We start from the raw sequence: 17,734 nt of genomic DNA, 5'->3' as shown, positions 1-17,734 counted from the left end.
TAAACTAAGATTGAAAGCAGATGACAAAATAGTTATAGCATTAAAGAGGACGAAGTCGGGAGAGACAGTTAGTTTAGTGATAAATAAATAATAGTTTTATATTAGATTTATTAATCTCCTTACTTATTTTATGGCTGCAATATCAATTTTATAGTTTTTTCGGCCTTAAATATAATGTAGGAACTATGGTCATGGAAACTTTGTCTAGCCTAAATTTTCGTTACTATTGAAATGTCTGTCTCGAATAAAAGAAATTACAATTCATCTATGAATTAATTCAGTAAACAGTAACAAATGGAAGGCAATGTATTAATTCCTTATTATACATTGTAATGTAAGCAACTGGTTTTTATATTTTGCTATCAATGTTATCTGTCACAAATTAGTTATTCGCTTTTAAAATACTGTTGTATAAAAGTAAACGTAGGTGCTGGCTGACGTCTGGTTTACAGTCAACACACAACGCCACGCCACACGCTGGTCGGCCATACGAGTGCGCTGCCATCCATTGAGGATTTTGTTTATTTTAAGTAGATTATACATAATCATCAGTGTACTCTAGGACTTCGGCAATACACCACATACTCTTGCCCCGGTGGCGTAGTTAAAATGATTGTGTTGTTCATCATTCTTGTCATCATAATAGCTATCCTGGGTATTGGGATTTATCAGAAAAATACTAATAATATATGCAGATCGAAGAAGAGGCTTGATGGGAAAACAGCTCTTGTGACTGGTGGAACTTCCGGAATGGGACTCCGGATAGCAATGGACTTCGCCGATAGAGGAGCGCGGGTGATCATCGCCTGTCCCTTCGTGGAGGAAGGGATGTGGGCCAGAAGAAAGATAGTCGAGAAAACGGAAAACGATAACGTCGTCTTCAAACTATTAGATCTGTCATCTTGTAAGCTGGTCCGGAAATTCGCTGAGGAAATAAATCAAAACGAAGAGAGGCTGGACATCTTAATAAACAATGCTGGCATTGGGTCAATGAACGAAAGGTTGACCAAGGATGGAATGAACTGCACCATGCAAGTTAACTACTACTGTCAGTTCATGTTGACTTTGTTGTTGATACCCTTGATGAAGAGGACCGCGACAGCATCAGAGCCCGCCAGGGTCATTAACACCTCCTCAGTCTTACACCACTTTGGTTCTACCAATTTCGAAATGTTGAATGCTTTAAACTATTGGTATTTTTTACAAGTTTACGCTAACAGTAAACTGTGCGTCGCGATGTTTACACGTGAATTATCGAAGAGATTAAAAGGCTCGCATATCTCTGTGAACGTGGTGGATCCGGGTGCCGTGGGCACGCCTATATTTCAAGATTTAGGCAAATATTACGGAGCCATAACAACGTTTTTGTTCATATCCCTGTTCAAGACTCCGTTTCAGGGCGCTCAGACAGCTATCCACGTGGCATTAGACAAGAGAGCTGGCCAAGTGAGTGGCGAATTTTTCAAGAACTGCAAACTATCCCAGGCTAATGCCACGGCTCGCTGTGAAGTATTGGCTAAAGAACTATGGAAACACACCCAGAACCTAGTAAATATGAGTGACGAGGAAATAGATAGTTGTTTACATTCATGAATATTTGGCCTAATTGTAATTCATCTTAGTAGTTAGTGAGTTGTATTCCTAAAGATCTTACGTTACCCTATATTTATTCTACGTCAGTATGTAAATATTTAATTGACCTTAAGGTTAACATGAAGAGTTTAAAATTAACATTAATTTCATTTGTAAATATTTAATAATTGTTGTCCGTTCCGCGCGTAAAAAATCGTGATATTATTATTCTTTATTTATTATAAATGAATTCTTGTACATTAATTTTTCTCATTTGTTTTAAACATCTCTTCCACATTATTAAATTATTAAGTTGCTAATAGTTAATTTAATAATAGAAAATTAGTAAGGGGTCTTTAGCATTAAAATATTTTAAAAATTAAATTATTCTACAAGGCAGGCACGCACTGGCGTACAACCGTTGTACCAACCACTTCAGTAAGTGTAATTAGTGATGCCATTAGCAAACTAAAACGACAAAAAAATTATTAATATTCATCGAGTCATAATTTAATTGGCAGTACCAAGAAAACAAAGTTTACACTCACGTAACTGGTCTGTTTGTAAGAACTTTTTAAAAACCATTCAAGGTAAATAAGTTGATATGACAGTTTCCTTTATTTTTTTTTTATTAAAATAATTAATCGATTGAACCACATCGAAAAAATTTCAAATTAAAGACCCAAATTTTTTATGTTAAATTTTCTATGATATACATCAACTCTTATTAAATACCATAGGAGTGGATAAAAAAGGAACCTTTAGAGTTCCGATTGTAGGAAGTTTTCAATAGGACAGAATAGAGTCGAACCTTAAAAATGAAAAACAAGTGAAATGAAATTAAAATAGTGAAATTATTTATTGAAATAGTTATTCACAGAGATTTCAAGGATAAATGGTCGTTACATGAGACGAAAATAATACCACTAGCTGAAATGACAGTCAGCGGCGAGAGCTGGCGAGGAATTCTTTACTGAATATGACATTTTTTTGAGACAAATTTTATATTTAAAAGACGAGTTTCTTACGAAATGCTGACATGTTGTGTTTTTTTTTTTTTTATTATATTCACTGATATTCGTCTGGCATTGTTTACTTAAATGAGAAAATGTAGTGACTTAATTTGAGTTCATCTTGGTTCTTACACAATAGGGTATAAATAAGCTTTTAAAAATTGGAAAGGTGAAATTTTTTGGAAAAGAAAGAGGAAAAAAGAAGAGGCGTGAAAATATTTTACAGGCCACCTGGTCTGAGAGTGCAAGGGGTTGAGTTTCAAGAGCAAGTAACGGTTTATCTTATTTTCCCAACAAACTAAAAATCCCAAGGAGTAAATTTAAAGGCAAGTATATTGACGCAAACCTTCAAATATAAACTTTCTTCGTATAAATCCATTATTATTGTCAACTCGTTTTTAAGGAATTGAAACTCGTATTGAAAAGTATTTTTTCTGTTATATGGCTTCATTCCGCTTGAATTGTGGAATATTTTGCCAATGTCAATTTTTTTATTTATTAAAAGTATTTATGTCCCTAAGAATTGGTGGTGACCTAGAGGTTATACCCGCCTCTCGTACATGAGGTAGCGGATTCGGAACCTGGAAAGTTTACGGACTTATATGTACTTTTTAAGCCTAGCTGGACACCACTGACAGGCGGTGTAGAAAAAATCGTGGGGAAACCTGGAATTATAATGTCAAATTATAGGTTATAAAACGCCAATCCGCCGTGAGCAAGCGTGGTGATTAATACTCTAACCTTGACCATGTGAGAAGATGCCTTCGCTCAGCAGTGGACAACTGGACACCAATAGACTTGTGATGATGATTGATGTCCCTACATTGTCTTAATTATCTGTCTGAGAAGATGAGTTTCGTCATCCTATATAATAATTAAAATTACATATTATTATTTAATAAAAGTAAATTAAGTTTAGCACGTTACACAAACATTAGGCATTATATAAAAACCAAATGATGTCTTTAAGCAAGTTAAATAAACTTGTGTACGTGACAGGTTATAGCTTACTTTGTCATACCTACTATAAATGTTTTTATGTTTAAAATTTTGTGACATGACGTCAGCAAAAAGAACATAAGTTCTCCACATTGTAGTAGAATAAACAAAGTTGTAAAAACCGGTATTGTTAATACTTTTGGAAGATATTATGTTATGGCTATGTACAAACCGATTTTGGACTCTCTGATCTATGTACGAAAACTAAAGCAACAAAAAAATAATTACAAAACTAGTGCTTATGTACTAACATAAAATGTGATTCAATGAGGGCGTAGAAAAAAATATAATAAATACATTAATATAACAAAAAATTCTGAAAACCCACTTTTGGATATTTATAAGTTGAAAAGGTACTTTTATTTAAATGAAACTAATATATTACGGATACACTACGCGGATTTTATGTGATGTTCACATCTCGTAGTATATCCGAAATATATTAGTTTCATTTAAATGAATAAAACTCGCGAAAGTCTTAGATTTTATTCTTCTTATCATAGGTTAAGTTACGAATCAATACACATATATATATTCTGTTTATTATATTTTAACTGATCAAACATTGGGTGCCGGTAAGACGGGACTTTTCGTTGATCAGTATAGAAGGTTATCTAAGCTACTGAAAGATAAAAAAAAATGGGTTCGACTACCTCACTTAATCTTATAACGAGACCTCACGCAAACGACTAAATTATATCATTCGGTTTGCATAAATTTGTTAGACTATTTCGGAGTTCAGAAAAGCACAATATAACATAAAAAACTCAACGTGGTGAAATGTAGGAAGCTGTAATGTATGTAGTCAGCGGCGCTCGGTGGACTGTATTAATATAATCTAGGGATCGTCATATATGTACACCTAGCATGCTGTGTTTAAAAGTAGGGACACACTATCACCTGCAGGTTTCTTCTTTCTTGCTCGTGATACATTGTAGAAGCGCTCGCCAGAATAATGTCTCAATTATAAGTGAAAATTACCTCAGTCTACTATCAAATATAGAAATGGTCGACATTTGTGGCCATTCAATTCGACTATCTGTACCCAGTGCGGGGTCGTAAGAGGTCAGAATCCTAAACAACACTACCTAGCTATACCTTTTAATTTCCAACAAAGGCTTCAAGACAAGGAGGATGTTATCATGATTAGTATACAATAATAAAAACTATTCGTTTTTATTTCATAATCCAGGCGCTTAGAGATGCATACAGGGATCTCATGTTTAATAATTAATTTAAAAAGACTGTCTTAAACTTATACAAAGCGATTCAACCTTATGTTAATGTGATGATTGATAAAAGAGGTTAAAAAAGTAATCTTATCTAACAGTTATATAAATAATTAAACTTTGTGTTATCTGTTATATGTGGAATTTATTTTTTTTATACTGCGATGTAAGCAATGTCTTAAACTACATCAGAAATGTCAAAGTACAAAATTTAATAAAACGATATTTAATAGTCACGCTAAACAGTAGTTAAAGTTTCGAAATTTCCGAACGTTTCGCAGTATTTTTCACAGCCAGTTGGCAATCAGCAAATTATTATTATTCTTTTGTTTTTTTTCGTAGGATATCGATTTTGCAAAGTCCAGGGAAGCTATAACACAAAATCTTTTATGACCTCTTGGTCTATGGCCTCTGGTCGTTACTCGTAAGTAACATACGTTTAGGTACACGTAGATTTTTTCATTAAACTCAATAAAAAATCGACTCCATTGTCTTAATAACAGAAACAATAATGCTTATAAAAGTTGACTTTTGTATTCAAAATAAAAATATGTACTATGTTTTATTTTAGAGCGCAATATTAAGAAACAGTAATTAAAATGAATACAAATTATGTATAATATAATTTGAAAAACTAACGAATACGAGTAGAAACATAATATACATAATGCATGTCAGTGGCGTGCACGAAGATTCGGGGTAGGGCAAGCAGAAAATGTTTGAAAAAAAAAACAATTTGCATGATAATTTCCTCCTCTAAAACATTGATAATAATGAGATGTTTCGCAAGTATTCATTTAAATTAAACTAATATTTTCGGATCACTACGCGTAATTTATTATTTTAACGGGCAGACGAGATGTTTGCCGTGATCACGGTTGCTGCAAAGTAACCGACACGTCGGGAGTATGTAGTTTTTAAACATAATAAAATACGCGAAGTAATCCGAAAATATTAATTTCATTTAAACACTGATAATATTCGCGCATAAAGTTACACTAGTCCGATCAGAACGAACATCTATATATTTTATGACTCTCTCAACTGCCTCTTAGCCACGAAAGTACCTTAAAACGATTACTATTTGTCCATCACCGCTTTATAAAAGTTATTAAAATCGGAATATCCGGTGGAAATCCAAACATTTTTATTATTATTATATGAAAACAACAAACAAGGAAAACACAATAACTTATTTGTGTGTACACAACCTGCTGACTTATTAAAACTGTCATAATACTTTTTATTTAAACGAATGACTTTACCTTTCTTTTAGTTCACACTCAACTGGTCACACACCTTCCCTTTGTAATTATCTTAATTTTATTATCAAACGACAATATGGAAATTCTACTCGTAACTAATTTCGATAAACACACATCACCAGCACAGAGCTCACAGCTATAATTTTCCATAATTTATTAGTAAATTAATTCACTATTTACTAATTAGCTACTTAAAACTTATTTACTTGCGCATAGAAAAAGAAAGACAAAGACAATATTCAATAATAACGAAATGGCGATAAATTATGTGAACAGTTTATCGACCAATCAGAGAGTCCCGTTTCAATTGACAACTAACGCACTTTCTATGACATTTTAAACGAAAAAAATGAAGCAGTGCCTCTCGAATGCAACACATGCGTAGGTTTTACGCCTACAAATGCAAACATTTTCTGCACACAACATGGGATTTGTAGATCGTCCTTGAGATCATTTGTATGGAAAATAAGCACAGAGTAGTTGTGCCTAGCGCCGCTCTGGCTGCACAGCGGCGCTAGCAGCCAGCAGCAGCGATGGAAAATGTTTCGTTTCATGTACATTATAGATGGCAATTTTAACAAATCGTGAATCAAATGTCATTTTAAATGTCTGTAAAAAAAATTATTTCGTAACGTATGATTAAAAGTATGTAAATAAGAATTAAACAATATAGGTTTAATTGTTATATGGGTAGGGTGTGCACTGCTTATTTGCATCTATGGTGTGCACGCCACTGATGCATGTGAAGTTAGCTAAATCTATGAGTAGGAACTGACCAAAAAACCTTATTTTTTTTCTAGCATAAATGTTTATCTTAAGAACAACGTAACTGTTTTAAATTTAATAATTCCATGGCGAAATGTGCCTGAACTATTAACACAATTATTAAAATGAAACAACGAGGTGATCTCAAAAATAAATAAATACATCGACTTGTCAGTTTTATGTCGAAGTGTCGGAAGTTACGGTCGTTGTTTAGATTACATAAGTTATTTAATATCCCAAGTTCGCCTGTGTTTATTTCGTTTCAATAACCGCGGCCTTCGTCCGTGTAAAACGTGTACAAACATCACATAATAGTGTCCTCGTTTTTGGTTGGTCATTATCAAGCGAACACGACAACAAGAAATCCGCGGGACTACTTATGTATTTGTACCTACACACACACACAAGTTAGACATTAATAATAATTGAAATCCCTCAGCTAGTCAGCTTTGTGGATGAAGCTAATGCTTATTACCTAAACGAGAGGATACACATAGTTAATTTACGTTAGCGTCATTTTGCAGCGTTTTGACACGATTTTAAATCAAAAACTTAATTGCAACCTTGCAACTCCAGTGGATAATATACTGAGGCATTTCTAATGACAGTATGTAGATATATATGTATATGTAGAAGCAGGCAAATATATAACAGAACTGGACGTAATTAGGATAGAAGTAAATAAATCAAAAGGTTATAGTTTCCTTCTTAATAAAGAAGAAGATAGATGGAGTGTCTCTCTCGGGAGGAAAGTGGGCAGTAAGTCCTTCATCAGATGGTACGGCATCAGGCATTCACTGCAAACGCTTCAAGCAGGAATTTATTCAGCACAACAGTAACGCAAGCAAAGTTGCATACGGTATTGTAATGTAAATAAAATAACAATAAATAAAATATTGTCGGCATAAATTAGTCGATTAACCGAAATCATGAGCTAAGCGTTAAAATTGTTGCATAATTATTTTTACTTTACCTTGTTTTACGATAATAATAAAAAAAGAGTAACGCATACTGAAATTTCCGTACTTCGTTACTCAATAACCGCCTGGTTTGTAATGATTCTTACAACCTGACGTGGAATTATAACGAATTTACTATGAGTATTGAGTACGACACACTCGTTAAAACATAGGTGCATTACAAATACAAATACTAATAAGATTACTGAATTATATGATATTAATATAAAAATATATATGTTGTCTTCATTTGTTAAGTAAATTTAAATAGACATTAATTTTGATATGGAATCTTGATCGACGTATGATGAGAGTGTACTACAAAAACAATTAATAATATTAGTCTTAGTTTACATCATTTATATTATTGTAATTTGTATGTATTTTAAATTATAGGTAAAGCCTTATTTACATACTGTGTTAAATATATATAATTTTGTTAAATACAGAATGTGTACAGTATAAGTATTTATAAGTCGTTTGGTAAACGACAGGGAAGTTGTCAACATAAAAAACAGAGAGATTTATATATTCACTCTAAATTATTTTGTCTTAAATTCTCTTACGAACCCCAACTAAGACGCCGATGACTGTTTCACAAATCATATTTAATAACTTTATTTTATAAGAACACGCGCATTAATTAATTAGTGATATAATAATGAAATTTGGCATTTAAAAATGTACTTACATACATGAATATAAATGCATAAAATTTGTTTTATAAAATACATCACTTGGTAATATAAAAAAAATTCCGAACGAATTATATGTTTTCTTTTATGCTATCAGTTAGGAGACCTTTATAACGCGAGCTTGTGTCGACAGACGGTCATTCGTCGAGTGAATTTAATAGGATACGGAAGTCTAGAATATGTATTTATTTTTAATAATAATATTATTGATAATTATTTGTTTATTGCTTATCGGTCTTCATCAGAAGAACACGAATTCGATATGTCGTGCAAGGACGAGGTTGGATGGAAAAACTGCTATCATAACCGGCGGGACATTGGGCATGGGTCTGAATGTAGCCACCGACTTCGCCGATCGTGGAGCGCGCGTCATCATCGCATGCCCCTTCGAACCTGAAGGAAGGAACGCCCAGAGGCTCATCGAAGAAGAGACGGGAAATAAACAAATTATATTTAAATTGCTCGACCTGTCGTCGTTTAAGTCGGTGCGAGATTTTGCCGCTGACATACTTAATAGGGAAGATAGACTGGACATTTTAGTGAACAATGCAGGCGTCGGCTACCTAGAAGACGATGTGACCAAAGATGGACTAAATGTGATTTTGCAAATTAATTACTACGGACATTTTCTTTTAACTTTGTTACTGCTGCCCCTTCTCAAACGAACCGGCACTAAGTCGGAACCCGCCAGAGTAGTGAACGTGTCGTCGCTACTACACTACTTGGGCACTATGAATGCATGTTACATAAAACGCTCCAAGGTGTTGCACGCGCTGCAACTGTATTCAGACAGCAAATTTTTCTTAATGGTATTTACACGCGAGCTATCAAAGAAATTGAGTGAATCTAACGTTGTCGTGAATTGCGTGGATCCGGGCGCTGTTGGGACGGAGATATTCTACAGTATAGGATGTGTGTGGGGGCCTCTCATCAAATGCTTCTTCTCCACGATCTTCAAGACACCCTGGGAAGGAGCACAGACTACGATTCACGTGGCTCTGGATAAGAAGGCTGGCACTATAAGTGGTCAAATGTTCAAAAACTGTCAAGTGTCACATGCAAAACAATCGGCCTTTAGTGAAATAAACCGTAAACGGTTGTGGGACGACTCTATTAAGCTCGTCAAACTCACTGAAGCGGAACATCAACAGTGTCTGTACACATGAAACAAGTGAATCCTACCTCATACTTACGATTTCTGTTAAGGTACATGAAAAATATTATTTTAGCTTCCTCCCACGAAACTTGACTTGTGATCTTTAAATATTTGTGGACCGGTTTTTTTTTAAGTAATATTTAGTATACGATAACATATTTTATAAATTAATATACCTATAAAAATATTCAAAACAACATTATTTCATTTTATTTGATGTATCTATTCTAAATACACATAAGAAATGTAAATTTTATGAAGATAGGAAAATTAAAATCTTTTAAAGATCAAAATTTTAAGAGGTAAAAACTTAATTTTGAAACTTATAATACCATCTTTACATATTTAATGTGACATAAAAGCAGATTGCTAGATCTAAGCACTCGTATTTACTTGTTTTATTAAAATTTATTTTACAAGTTAAAAACAATCACGTCTCGTTATTTAGTGTACTTGTTTCTCTACAGATGTAAATCTCACACTCACTTCATATACAAACCAAAGAATTTTGCTTTTAAAAAGTAAATAAAGGAAATCTCCAATTCTTTTTTAAATACATGTCATTATTAATATTTATTGTTCAATTTGGTAGCTTTTATTGTATTGTAGGATAACCTAACGACCGACCTTGACGTTATGATTACAAAGGCCCGTCCGTAAATCAAAAGACGGTATTTATGTGACTAAATATTTGCCATGTATAATGGTTTATGGTCATATTTATATGATTCGTTTCAAAAGAATTTGACGATCTTATAAACAAACTTACGTACAATTGAATGTCAGTCCTGATAATAATTACATCTCAATAAACCCATCACTGTTTTTAACAATCTTTTCATCATTACACAACTGTGTATGTTTATTTTATAAAATAATTTTGAATACGAAAATTTGTTACGTTTGTCAAATTGACACGATCTTATTTACGCATCAAAGTCTATTTATCTTTGAAAAGTGAGAGTTGTACATGATAAGTTTATAATGAACGAGTTTTGTCCGCGACTTCCTCTGCGTTACCTTCAAAATTAGAAATGTATAGCTGACCGGGAGAAATCTGTTCCTCCTTAAGGCAGTAAATAAGATTTTGGATTTTATCAATTTATTTATTTTTTCGATCCCGTGAAAAGTATCTTATGTGCTAAGAACCATTAGCTATCCCTCCACCAATTTTCACCATAACCTATAAATAGTGTACTCGTAACTAACGTGACTTTCTTTTATATATGATGATACGTAATCATTATTATTTGAACTTTAACCAACTCACAAATATTAAAAAGATCTGATAATAACAAACACTATAGTGTATTCAACAGGCTGCGATAGAAACCAGCTAAAACTGAGACGTAATATTGCATTTTTTCTGGTATTGAGCAAGCGGAACTAAATATAGATGGCACTATAAAGTACAAATAAAACATTTTTTAATCGTTAGTGAGCTCGAAACACTTATTAACTTTGATGGCATAGTCTTTAGGAACGTTTGATTTCCTAAGGAACCGTAAGCTCTATTAACACAACGCGCTTTAGAATTCGCGAATACCGAAATATGTCTGGTCTGGAGGCCGACGCACAAACATCCTCTGGGATTTTATATTGTTTCTCACAAGTATCTATACGTATCTATAAATACTTAACAAAAAATGAATAACTTATTTTTTTTATATAAATAAATAAGATGAAAGTATCTTAAAGAGTACTCACATCACTAGGGGCACAGACAAGTCTCTCAATATCAACTGATCACGTTTGTTTACAAGATTGTTAAATTCTATTGAAATGAACTATATATATATATATAGGTTTCTAACAAAATTATCAATAAAATAAAGTTGCCTTATAAAGCCAGTACTTTTAACTAGAACAAACTCATTATTATCTTAAATCAAAACACCTTAAATAAGTTAAATTCAATTTACAAAGACACAAGTCGTCGACAAAATACTTTCCCGCGTAAAGTCAGCAAACCAGATGTTATCGCTTTTAACGTCACTTCGGGTGCGTTCGGGAATTTTAAGGTTCGGTTCAAATTAAATGTGTGTTCCCTAAATATATATATACTAAAGCTTTTTATATACCGAGGTGTTGGTGTAGTGTTACTTTATTTAAAAATATATTAACACTGCTAGCGATACTTTTTGGTTTTACAGTGGAATATACGACACTCATTCACACATCCCATTTTAACGAATTCGTCACAGATCAACATTCGCCAAGTTTTACTAAAAGGATCACTTCTCTTAAAAGATTTGTATTTATATCTCAGCGGCATGGTAATTTGTTTTTGTCTTACGAGGCGTTTAATGAAAAGGTGACAAACATTATTATAAGTGATTTAAACAATTATGGGATGGAGGTCAAATTTCTGCTGATACGCTGCCTCATGTACGCTACGAACGTCCCAATTGCTAAATTGCTTAATAATTAATAATTGTACTGGAATATTTTTTCTTAACGATAATTATAGTTATTATCTAGACTGCGGCTTCTTACGATATTCTCGTAAGTAAATTTATATACTTCTCTCGCTATATAACTTATGCAACTTGACTCGGACTGCGGAAATCAGGGAGTGACCTTAAGTATGCAAATACAAATTTTAATATTTAATCTTTGAATAGATACGAGTGAAGCCAAAGCTATTCGTCAAGTGTCAAGGTAAACCAGTCCTGTACGGGATATGCTCTAATTTCCAAAACGTTGACCTTTTTTGAGACTACCCAAACAATTCTTTTAGTAGTACTATGGTTACGAGTCCTAGTAAATAGTTAAATTCTGTACTAAAATATAGTTGTGCATTTTATTATTTTTTGAACCATAAAGAAACCGCACTCTGTGGAAATATTTTGCCTCTAACTTTTTTGCAAATAAAATGAACAAACCAAATCTTTTGTCAAAAAATCTATACTTTGTCATCGCATTCACAAGGACAAACTAATTTCCCTTGTTCCGAAGAAAAAACTAAATTTTCTAAATAAAAGATAAGTTTATGAGATGGGAGGGGGGGGGGGGTGAGGAAGATGGAGCTGTTTGTGAAATTAATCTTTTTATTTTTTTTAAATTAAGTTTTGTATAGTAAGGACAAGACTGAACATTACTTTTTACACAAACGGACATACAAAACAAAAACCTCTCGCCACACGTGATACACGAGCCAAAGTGATGGTTCGTCATTTCGTTGCTGTTAGTAGGTAGGTAGCCAGTGAGGGAGTCATCCCGAGGGCCAGCGGGCAGCATCATCCAACCTCGGCGGACTTTTTCAATCATTAAAAAATTTCGCAGTTCTGCCATAATCAACATTATAAACATGCGGCCGTGGTTTAGTGCGTCCGCTTCGGTCGCGACGCTCTGCGCCACGCATTCACACCACGCGACCACGACACGGCCACGACAAGCCAATCTACACCCACTGCTGCGACGATCAGACGTCACGTCACTGTGGCCGTGCGGTGTCAGTGTGGTGTTAAAACCGATTCTGCTGAATTCGCAACCAATAGTAATCCAACTCGAGGTGATTTCCACAACCAGGCTGTGATGGGAGGGCAGGGCAATTACCAATATGTTATATTTCACGCAAGGAACGTCCCATGGAAGGGATTCATGGCCGGTATGTTGTGGGGGCTCGGTGTCACGGAGCGTCGGTCAAACTTCAAGGTACGTGTCGTCATAAGGCGTCCTCGCAGCCCGGAGCCATGTCCGACGTCTCTATGGCCACCTCATCATAGTCTCTCTCGAGCGCCGCGAGGTCCTCCCGGGCGTCCGTGAATTCCCCCTCCTCCATACCTTCGCCCACGTACCTGACAGCATCCACACAGTATGAAACTTAAAACCTTATACATACCTCATACTTCGAACTCTGTTCGCAGATATATGCTATATGACAAATTATGTATCAGTCATAGTACAGAAATAATTCCTATACAAAAAAAATTAAGTAGATAATGAATGGATGGTGTCAAAAATAACTGCCTACAGTTTTCTCTGCAGTTATATTTGTAAATTGAATACAATACGTTATGTTACTAAATTGAATTTGACCCAAAATAATAAAGATTTTTTATAAACATTTAAATACAGCTACCATCTAGATTTACATTTTAAATTGTATTTACCCGCCGTATTATTTTTTTAATGAGCAATAATAAATGAGGAATGCGTGGTAATTGCAACGAAAATGCAAGACGAAAGACCTCATTAACAAAATTATTCATTAGAACGTCGTATCGTAATAAGTGTTGTAACAGACGTCATTAAAACGTTTCACTGTTCACTACATTGTATAAATGAAATAAAGAAAAAACAAAGCGTAAAGAAAATGTAAAAAAATGTATAAAACATTTAGCTTTTCATCATCCTTTTGTTAAATGAAACTTTTATATGTATATCTATTACTACTAAGTATATACATCTACTCTCGAGTACGAAAATGTATTTGTATACAATTTGGTCAAGTGACACATGGGAATATCTGAATATGATGCAGGATATAAGAGGTCCTGGTATGTGTGTTAAATGTAGGAGAAATTCTATTACAACCAATCAAGACCACCCACCAATGGACAAAGGCCCGCTTCGAGTACATGAGGTCGAATTTGTGGTCAAGCTTCCCCCACGCCTCCGCGATGGCGGTCGTGTTGCTTAGCATAGACGCGGCGCGCTTCACCTGGGCCAGGTCTCCGCCCGTAACCACCGACGGCGGCTGGTAGTTGATACCCACCTGGAACCATGACCACACCATGGAGTAGTCTATATTATTGCAGACCCATTCCAAAAGTATGTACTGTCATCCAAAGCTTAACTAAATTAAGATTTTAAATCACGATCCATTTGATGGCATTTGCATCAGATTATACATAGAAATCTCGTTGTTCAAACAACGTCCACATCTCCAGTTTTATCCAAAACATTTTTGCGATATTCGTACAAAACAACGTGCAAATAAAAATCTCAGTCGCAACCTTAAAGCCAGTGGGACACCAGTCCACGAAGCGTATCCCTGCCCGCCCCTTCATGGCCGCGATGGCCGCGTTCACGTCCTTGGGCACCACGTCCCCGCGGTACAGCAGGCAGCACGCCATGTACTTCCCCTCGCGAGGGTCGCACTTCACCATCTGGTTCTGAGGCTCGAACAGTTCCGCCGTTATCTCAGACACCGACATACCCTCGTGGTACGCCTGGTGGCAACGATCCATCGTCAATCGTTATGAATTTCGTACTAATATTTTAACAAGAATTAAATTGTGTATAAAAAAGTGTGGGATATGGTGGTCGGTGGTCGGTCTTGGTTGAAATAGTTACGTAGGATACGTTATGACAATGTCGCTTAGTCCAAACAGTTCCAAGACCTTGTCCGCGGACACGACTGGTGCGTAGGCGGCGAGCGGGAAGTGTATCCGGGGGTAGGGCACCAAGTTCGTCTGGAACTCCGTCAAGTCCACGTTCAAGGCTCCGTCGAACCGGAGAGACGCCGTGATGGAAGACACCACCTGACCATAACAATGAGCGACTCAGGCTTTTCCTTTAATGAATAAATAAAGTGAAAGCAACAAAAGGCCTGTTTTTTTATTTATTGTAAGGAGATCAAGTGTCAACGGCGCTTCACATACGTTCGTCTCGTGTTTGAGTAACAAACCACTTGAAGTCGTCGAACTACTACCACTTCTGGAGCGCCTTTGGTGACTACACTTAAAAATATGTGAGCCCAACCTTATTACATTTTTTTTCTTAATAAATGTACTGTAAATATTTATTAAATATAGTGAATCAGATCCAATGTCTCTTTTTTGCAATAATATGTTTTATAAAGGTGGTTAAGTTTAGATATAAATGATGCAGTGATACCTTACCTGTGATATAAGCCGATTCAGATTCGCGTACGACGGTCTTTCGATGGACAGCCTTCTCCTGCAGATGTCGTATATGGCCTCGTTGTCCACCATGAAGGCGCAGTCCGAGTGGCTGATGGTAGCGTGCGTCGTCAGCACCGCGTTGTAGGGTTCAACTACCGCCGTCGACACCTTGGACAAACATTATACGGAAATACAGGACTTCACATCCGTTCGCTCAGATGGTTCCACTAGATGGAAGCACTGAATATGATACATTTTATTAGATTAACTAATATTGTAATCAAAAACTAACTTGAGGCGCCGGGTATATCGCGAACTCCAGTTTGCTCTTTTTGCCGAATTCGTCCGACAACTTCTCCATCAGAAGCGACGTAAAGCCTGAACCCGTCCCTCCTCCAAACGAATGAAACACGAAGAAACCCTGAAACAGCAGCGTCTTACAACATGTCCACGACACACGACATCTTGCGGCTTGGGAGTTTCTTGCTGACCTGCAGGCCGGTGCACTGGTCTGCCAGCTTCCTCACTCGCTCCATGACCGGTCCGAGCACCTCGCGGCCGGTCGAGTAGTGTCCCCGCGCGTAGTTGTTTGCGGCGTCCTCCTTGCCCGTGATCAGTTGCTCGGGGTGATACAACTGACGATACTCGCCCGTGCGGACCTCGTCTGAAAAAAACGCTCTGAATCACTCGGCGGCGGACTGGAAATTTCTTCATAATCAAATTTTAGCTTTTAAAATGTCATGTCAATTTTAGCGTTATCCTGATGGTTTGTTTATTAAAATAATCTTTTAGCACTTGACGAGAGTATAATATGATAATGTACCATTATATTTATTTTAAGTATGATTCATTCTATTTTTATGTATCCTGCGCTTTTCTATCTATATATAAGGTTATTAGATAAAGCTTAACTACTATGTTAGCTATTAGTCCAATCTATGTAATAAATAAAATACAAAAATATAATTTTTCCATTATTGTTACTGTCGTTACTTTTATAGCTTTGAATAATAATCTGCCAAGGTCTCAAATCAATCAGGAGACACCTGCCACAGATTTATGGTTAAGGCTTCATGTGCCAAAGCCGGGCATCATATCACCAGTACAAGTTGAATTCTCACACAAACCAGGTACAGCGAACACAAAAGCAAGTCAACAAAACATTCAATCAATACTACATGAATGTGTACCTTGATAATTGTGGGCTTAAGTTTGAAATCGATAAAGACGATATAGAATTCAGCTCACCTATAACAGTAGCTTCTAGATCTACCATCACCACCCTGGGCACCATCTTGCCTCGGTCCGCTTCAGAGAAGAATGTGTTGAAGCAGGAGTCGGCCACGTCGCTGTCACAGCCGGGCAGCGTCCCGTCAGGTCTGATGCCGTGCTCGAGGCAATACAGCTGCCAACACGCCACCCCCATCTGAACGCCCGCTTGCCCCACGTGCACCGAGATGCACTCCCTCTACAATACAACCTCATGGACATCATCGGAAAATAAGCTGAAGACGCTACCAGCAAACCCACTGACAGTCTCAAAGGCCTTCCTTCATACTAAATCCCTATTTACAAATACGTGCATTACATAATAATACTATAATAAAGGCTATGGGCTGGACGCCGCTGTTAATCTAACTGAATTATTCTGTAAGTATTGTTTTTAAAAACTTACCATGATTTATACTTATAATTTTGATAATTAGGTCATAAAAAAATAAAAAAACTTGTATTAAAACAGTTTTACAAAAATTTGGTATAAACTAAAATTTTGAAAAAAAATAGCGAATCATCGCCCGTCCGATAGGCTGCTCGGATCTATTGTGAATGGTTCTTCCATTTTTGAAATGTTCAATTCATTTTCAAATTTTCTTCGACACGACTTTATAATGAAAACTTTTATATGGAATGAGGTTCTATAGATCCCGTGTTGCAAACTCTTTGAATTCATATTATTAAAAAAATTACCTCGATTTATTCTTTTCTTCAGACAAATATAGCTCATTCAGTCAACAAAGGAGAAACTAAACGAATGCATTTTTTTCTAATACTAATAACCAAGATTCGTCAGAACGGCCTCTGACAAACATCTCTTTAGTGCGTGGTAACTACATCAAGGGTGGCAAGTACAGTGGGGTATGAATGGACCCCAGTTGAAGCTATTAGAGTACAATAGTTTCGGACGGGTAGGGGACGCCCAAGGGTTGCTGGTATGAGTGTAAGTTCATT

General features: G+C 35.8%; 3 protein-coding genes across 3 annotated transcripts; 2 read left to right on the top strand and 1 right to left on the bottom strand.

Annotated features, from left to right (window-relative positions):
* The first annotated feature begins 609 nt into the window (after window positions 1-609).
* LOC116765948 (retinol dehydrogenase 11-like) lies at window positions 610-1,593 on the top strand. The gene has a single exon (XM_032655598.2). It carries the CDS (start codon window positions 610-612, stop codon window positions 1,591-1,593), a length of 984 nt encoding a protein of 327 aa, XP_032511489.2.
* Window positions 1,594-8,620: 7,027 nt separating this feature from the next.
* On the top strand, window positions 8,621-9,852 carry LOC116766012 (retinol dehydrogenase 11-like). The gene has a single exon (XM_032655669.2). The coding sequence runs from the start codon at window positions 8,677-8,679 to the stop codon at window positions 9,661-9,663; it is 987 nt and encodes a 328-aa protein (XP_032511560.2). The 5' UTR covers window positions 8,621-8,676; the 3' UTR covers window positions 9,664-9,852.
* Window positions 9,853-12,683: 2,831 nt separating this feature from the next.
* Window positions 12,684-17,342, bottom strand: LOC116765989 (tubulin alpha-8 chain-like). Its single transcript, XM_032655642.2, has 9 exons — window positions 17,181-17,342; window positions 16,754-16,973; window positions 15,997-16,169; window positions 15,798-15,926; window positions 15,503-15,673; window positions 15,002-15,142; window positions 14,615-14,830; window positions 14,210-14,373; window positions 12,684-13,453 (listed from the first exon to the last, which is right to left on the bottom strand). The coding sequence occupies exons 1-9, from the start codon at window positions 17,181-17,183 to the stop codon at window positions 13,321-13,323; spliced, it is 1,350 nt and encodes a 449-aa protein (XP_032511533.1). The 5' UTR covers window positions 17,184-17,342; the 3' UTR covers window positions 12,684-13,320.
* Between the last annotated feature and the right edge of the window lie 392 nt (window positions 17,343-17,734).

This window comes from Danaus plexippus, chromosome 11 (genome assembly GCF_018135715.1).
Source record: "Danaus plexippus chromosome 11, MEX_DaPlex, whole genome shotgun sequence".
NCBI lineage: Eukaryota > Metazoa > Arthropoda > Insecta > Lepidoptera > Nymphalidae > Danaus > Danaus plexippus.
Note: the sequence above shows the minus strand (reverse complement) of the source record. Positions and strands in the feature narration are given on the sequence as shown.

Coding starts and splice junctions, on each gene's coding strand:
- LOC116765948 (XM_032655598.2), top strand. CDS start 610: ATGATTGTGTTGTTCATCATTCTTGTCATCATAATAGCTATCCTGGGT.
- LOC116766012 (XM_032655669.2), top strand. CDS start 8,677: ATGTATTTATTTTTAATAATAATATTATTGATAATTATTTGTTTATTG.
- LOC116765989 (XM_032655642.2), bottom strand. Junction 14,374..14,614: donor GGTGTCCCACTGGCTTTAAG/GTTGCGACTGAG, acceptor TCATGGTTCCAG/GTGGGTATCAACTACCAGCC. Junction 13,454..14,209: donor AAGCGGGCCTTTGTCCATTG/GTGGGTGGTCTT, acceptor GGATGCTGTCAG/GTACGTGGGCGAAGGTATGG.